The 6376-nt window shown below is 38.1% G+C and overlaps 1 protein-coding gene across 2 annotated transcripts; it reads left to right on the top strand.

Annotated features, from left to right (window-relative positions):
• The first annotated feature begins 1044 nt into the window (after positions 1-1044).
• LOC132184035 (probable metal-nicotianamine transporter YSL7) lies at positions 1045-3989 on the top strand. 2 transcript variants are annotated; one of them, XM_059597511.1, is made up of 6 exons: positions 1045-1557; positions 1736-1890; positions 2035-2132; positions 2220-2354; positions 2512-2701; positions 2781-3989. In XM_059597511.1, exons 1-6 carry the CDS (start codon positions 1161-1163, stop codon positions 3894-3896), a joined length of 2091 nt encoding a protein of 696 aa, XP_059453494.1. In that variant the 5' UTR covers positions 1045-1160; the 3' UTR covers positions 3897-3989. The 2 variants fall into 2 exon arrangements, with proteins under 2 accessions (XP_059453494.1, XP_059453495.1); XM_059597512.1 differs by having other exon boundaries at positions 1281-1557; positions 1854-1890.
• Positions 3990-6376: the final 2387 nt, after the last annotated feature.

Here is a 6376-nt window from a genome sequence, read left to right as displayed (position 1 = left end):
AATATGAACCACTCTTTCGTCTCCTGATATACTCCTCACGGTTGAAAAGTCATTGTTGATTAATTAGCCATAGTGACATCAATTTTTGTTATTCTTTTTTAATGTTTGCACCAAGCATCTCTCCTAAGGCACAAGCGAAGGAAAATAGTGAAGAAATTTATAAGCTTAACTCATCACGTAAAGTCGGTTCTATAGAAAATGATTGCACATTCCTTAACATGTTCAAGGTCTTGCTCATAGGCAATGTGAGATTATTTCTCAACACCTTCCTTCACGTGAAGGCCAGTATTTTTTCTGGTCCTTATAACGGGATAAGTAGTACGGGTCTCATTCGTCCTGTAGTAGGCTCTGATACTATGAAGAAATTCATGGGCCTAACTCATCACATAAAACCGGATTAATAGGAGATGGTTGTTAATTTCTTATAAACATTCTCAAGGTCTTGTCCACAGGCAATGTGAGATTATTACTCAACAAATAGGAGATGAAGATTCGAACAAATTACCTCAACTTCATAAGGCGTAATATTCAGCCCATAAAGCTATTCCTTAAAGACCACACCGTTGTATCTTACCTTCATTCTTATACATAGATAATTTGAACAAATTAATGAGCCGTTGAATTAAGTTTTAGTGTTAATTTGTTAAAAAATTAAAGGACTGAAATTTCTTTCAAACCAACTTGAAGGAAATTTTTTCCTACTAACTTCAATAAGTGTCAAGTATCATATCTCATATGTTTTTTTTAATATTCTTAATAGCTATTTATTGTTATTATATTAACCTAAGAACTTAACATTAATTTTTAAAAAATCTAAAAATATTAAATGATACTTGTCACTTATTAAGGTAAATTGAATAAAATTTCTTCTAAGCTAATTTAAAAGAAATTTGTGTTCAAAAGTAAATGAATCAAATTTAACGCTACTCGACTCGATTCGATTACCGTGGTATTCATCACTTATCCATCACTCCTTCGGTCATTCCACGCCTTGATGTGAGAATTAACAAGCAATTTCTAGCCACTTTCGTGAGAAGAGAAAAATCCCATTATAAATATAAGGCACCCACCAAGAGATTCTCTCACTCAATACAGATTCACCTTCCTACTTCCGCATATTCCAACTCCCATTTTCTCGGAAAACACAGAGAGAAAAAAAGATGCCTCAAAATGGGAGGGAGGAGAACGGTTACGACCCGGAAGATGATCGAAATGTTAACCACGACAATGGGAAGCTCAAAGAATTGGGAGAGTTGTCGGTGGAGAGGCTGTTTGAGAACCAAGAGGTGCCGTCGTGGAGGAAGCAGCTGACGGTGAGAGCCTTCGTGGTGAGCTTCGTGCTGAGCATACTCTTCAGCTTCATAGTGATGAAGCTCAACCTCACCATCGGTATCATTCCTTCGCTCAACGTCTCCGCCGGTCTATTGGGGTTCTTCTTCGTGAAGACGTGGACCAAATTGCTTCGGAAGTCCGGCTTGTTGAAGCAGCCCTTCACCAGGCAGGAAAACACCGTCATCCAGACCTGTGTTGTCGCCTCCTCCGGCATCGCCTTCAGTGGTATGTGATAACCCCTTCTATTTGCCTTCTTGTTCAAAAACATGTTAGTTTAACTGTCGAAAAATCCGGAAACTGGTAGACTGAAAATTGTTAGATAGTTTAAAATTGTTGCACAAATTTCATGTTTCTCAAACTGGTATACTGAAAATTCCATCTTTTTATTGATTTCTATTAACAGGAGGTTTTGGAAGTTATCTGTTTGGAATGAGTGAACGCATTGCCAAACTATCAACAAACACTCATGATTTCAAAAACCCATCATTAGTGTGGATAATCGGCTTTCTCTTTGTTGTCAGCTTTCTTGGACTCTTCTCGGTGGTGCCTCTCCGAAAGGTATATAGCATTTGAGAAATCTTGGGCATTTATTAGATTTAAAAAAAAAAAAAAATTAAAAAAAAAAAGTTTATCGAACACAAGGAAATTAACGTGGTCATAGTACTCTTTTTCTCCAATGATGTGTTTGATGTTTGGTGTCAGATTATGGTCATAGACTTCAGACTCACATATCCAAGTGGTACTGCAACCGCTTATCTTATCAACAGCTTCCACACTCCTCAAGGAGCCAAACTAGCAAAGTAACGTATCTAGCACTTAATGGTTTCTAGTTAAATGGGACCGTATGAAAATTTAGAATATCTTTTCTTTTTATTCTATTTTTCCAGGAAGCAAGTGAGAGAGTTGGGCAAGTTTTTCACCTTCAGTTTTTTATGGAGTTTCTTCCAATGGTTCTATACTGCTGCAGACGGTTGTGGATTTGCAAGCTTCCCTTCATTAGGGCTCAAAGCATATAAATACAAGTACATATATAATTATCCTTCACTTTCCTCTTAATAAAATTTCAGTCTACTTTATGCAAAGAAGAATTTTCATTTGGTAAAAATTTTGCTTCAACTAAGCCTTGTTCTCATTTATTGATCATGTTGTGCCTACTGCGAAATCTTGATTGTTCTGCAGATTTTATTTTGATTTCTCAGCAACATATGTTGGAGTTGGAATGATTTGTCCCTATATCATAAATATATCAGTGCTGGTTGGAGGGATTCTTTCCTGGGGTGTGATGTGGCCTCTCATAGAAAAAAGAAAGGGTGATTGGTATTCTGCAGACCTGCCCGAAACCAGTCTCCATGGTCTTGAAGGTTACAAGGTAAGTTCCCACCTATGTTTTCATCCATCAAGAAGGCTTTTCTGTTTGTTGAAAACTTTAATTTATATCCTTTATTCAGGTATTTATCGCCATAGCCATGATCCTAGGTGATGGTCTATATAACTTCGTCAAGGTTCTAAGTCTAACCACCATAGGTTTGTCTCATCAGTTTCTGCAAAAAGATGTGAGCTCTGATCTCCCCACTGCAGGCCATTCTTCTGATCATGTGAGCTCTCAGGTTTCATATGATGACAAGCGCCGAACCCAACTCTTTCTCAAAGATCAAATTCCAGCATGGTTTTCCATTGGAGGTTATGTTGCTTTTGCTGCCATCTCTACAGCCACTCTTCCACATATCTTTCACCAGCTCAAATGGTATTACATATTGGTCATGTACATATTTGCACCCATATTGGCTTTCTGCAATGCATATGGTGCTGGGCTCACTGATTGGTCCCTAGTATCCACGTATGGAAAGCTTGCCATCTTTATCATTGGAGCATGGGCTGGTGCCTCTCATGGTGGAGTTCTTGCAGGGCTAGCAGCTTGTGGGGTTATGATGAATATTGTCTCAACAGCGTCTGACCTAATGCAGGACTTTAAGACTGGCTACTTGACACTGGCTTCACCCCGTTCCATGTTTGTGAGCCAACTAATTGGCACAGCAATGGGTTGCATAATTTCCCCTTGTGTCTTTTGGCTCTTTTACAAGGCCTTTGATGACATTGGGCTACCTGGAAGCCAATATCCCGCCCCAAATGCTGTTGTGTACCGTAACATGGCTTTGCTGGGAGTAGAGGGCTTCTCAAGTCTACCAAGGAATTGCCTTCTACTCTGTTATGTGTTTTTTGGTGCAGCCATTTTGATAAATTTTATTAGAGATTTAGCGGGTAAGAAGTGGCGACAGTTCATTCCACTTCCAATGGCTATGGCAATACCTTTCTATATAGGATCATATTTCGCCATTGATATGTGTGTTGGAAGCTTAATATTGTTCGTGTGGGAGAAAATAAACAAGGCAAAGGCAGATGCTTTTGGGCCTGCAGTAGCTTCTGGTTTGATATGTGGAGATGGGATATGGACTTTGCCTGCTTCTATCCTTGCTCTAGCTGGGGTTAAGCCACCAATCTGCATGAAGTTTTTGTCACGAGCAACAAATATTAGGGTGGATAATTTTTTAAAACCACAGGGCTAAATGTGATAAATGAATGTGAAGTCTTTAATGCAATTAAGTTTTTAGCATGTAATATAAGGGTTAAGGTTTTGTTGGTTTATTTATTTAAGTGAACGTTTGTACTCCTATTAAAAACAGATGATTATTAATGAAAAAAATTGTTTGTTTTGGATGTGACTTCTGTTATCTTTTAGTGGTGAGACTCCGCCAACACCAACTTATGATGAGTTCATCCACCATGTATGTGATGATGATGAGAGGATGCACTTGATTTTGAAATAGCAGGATTGAATGGTCATTCGTGTTTTGGATGGAAGCCAAAGAATGATCCGAAGCCAAAGCAAAAGCTATATATCATGCCCAACTTCGAGAAAGAAAAGATAAAAGACATGCACTTTGATAAGCGTCAAATGTTGCACATTCAAGCCCCTTAATTTGCATATAATTCCTTAGCGTTGTTAATTATTTGATTTTTGTCTTGTTTTTGTGTTTCATGTTTTATTTGGCAAATGCAAGAATTAATTCCATTGAAAATCGAGCTTAAATGACTATTTGGATGCATCCTGGCACCTGGGATCGAGCTTAGTAGCACTTGGGATCGAGTGTACATACGCTCGAGCGCATCAGCTAGCATTCGCGCGCAGAACCAGCCAAGCTCGAGCGCCTATGAGCTCAAGCGCGTATCTTTTAGGATCGAGCGTAGGTGCGATCAAATGCACTCAGGCGTCCAAATTACGGCAGCAATCCTTTTTCACCTTGGATTTGGTTTTCTGTCTCCCACTTGGACTGGGAGACTGACCTATGGTTTCTTAGGGTTTCTAGGGTTTCTAGACTTCTCCTAATCCCTATAAATAGGCCTATAAACATTGTAGAAAACACATCGCTTCGTAGAGCAAAAATTCATTGGAGCTTAGCAGAGTCATGAGTGGTTAATCCCCTTCGTGGGGTGTTGATGTAACCCTATCTAAGTACAATTGTTTGATTGTATAACTATGAGATTTGCTACATATTGATTTCATTCTTAAATATTAAATGCAATTGCTCTTAATTTCAAAATCAATATTTGTGAAATTCTTCTCTTGTCTTAAAAAGTCTTTTACCTTTTTTGAACTCAAATCATTCTTGTTTTCTGTGATTATGAGGATGATGGTTGTACATTGGGTTTAATTGACATATGATTAATAGAATTTGATAGGCTATGCCTAGAAAGACGGATTGTACTACACCCTAGTTTAGTTTAATTTAGATAGACTGTCTGTTCCAACCGAAGATGGGTTACACTTATTCATTGATTGTATGTATCCTGTTATAGAATTTCATAATTCATACCTAGGGAAGACAGGTCGTACCGCATCATAGTGGTTAGGTAGACGATCAATGCCAACCGAAGATGGATTATACTTATTCTTTAATAAGGGAGTTTCTTGTTTATTTAAAATATGCATAGAATGAATTTCTGGATTAAATATGATTAATCATTGTTGTGTGGATAGAGGTGAAGTTAATACCGTACACTCGCTCTTATATTTAATTCTCTTTTAATTTCATGCACTTTAGTTACAAACCAAATCAATTATTTTTTAAACTAAGTTAATTTTGATCTTTCGAATTTGATTACAAAACCCCTGCAATCCTTGAGGTTCGACACCCTCTTTTTAGCCTATCCTACAAGGATTCGTCCTATTGCGAGTGGTTATTTTTATTATTGATATTTTTGGACACAAAAAGGCCACATCAATTTTTGGCGTTGTTGTCGAGGACTGCTTAATGGTTTAGTTATTAAATTTTAAGGATTAATCTTAGCTTAATTATTTTCTACTTTACTTTGGTTTTGATTTTTAATTTTTAATTTTGGTTTTTGTGTCTTTTTTAAGCTTTTCTCACACAGGTCCAGAGCTGCAAAGACCCCCCAACACGCTTGCACTCGAGCCCAACCAGCCTGCGATCGAGCCTTTTCTGCTTTATTGTGATTTCCTTTCTAGTTTATGTTGGGTCGCCATTCTTTATCTTTGCCATTAATTGCTTGTGACCCCGACATTGAACACACTCTTAGAAAACTTAGAGCCGAAAGGAATTCTAAATTGCTAAGAGAGCACTCCACTGAGACCTTGGGCGACCATGTGGCTTTGAGAGATCACTATCTCCCTACAACACACTTCCCCCACATGTCTCAGGCTGCCGGACATTACTATGAGATTAAGCCCAGCAGTATACAAAGTCTACCATCTTTCGTAGGGCTTAGCAATGAAAATCCTTACGACTTGCTCAATGAATTCTTAGCAATCTGTTCCACCATTAAATTGACTGGATTCACTGAGAATGCTCTAAGAATGCGTCTCTTTCCTTTCTCCCTCAAGGAAAGAGCCAAACATTCGTTTAATTCCTTAGCACCCAACTCCATTACTTCTTGGGCTGAATTGCAACAAGAATTTCTTAAGAAGTATTTTCCCATTGGAAAGACCAATGACATTAGGAAAGCTATCACTAGTATCTCCCAATAT

This window comes from Corylus avellana, chromosome ca6 (genome assembly GCF_901000735.1).
Source record: "Corylus avellana chromosome ca6, CavTom2PMs-1.0".
In the NCBI taxonomy this organism is placed as follows: domain Eukaryota; kingdom Viridiplantae; phylum Streptophyta; class Magnoliopsida; order Fagales; family Betulaceae; genus Corylus; species Corylus avellana.
The sequence above is the reverse complement of the archived record's forward strand: the minus strand, read 5'-3'. Positions and strand labels throughout refer to the sequence as shown.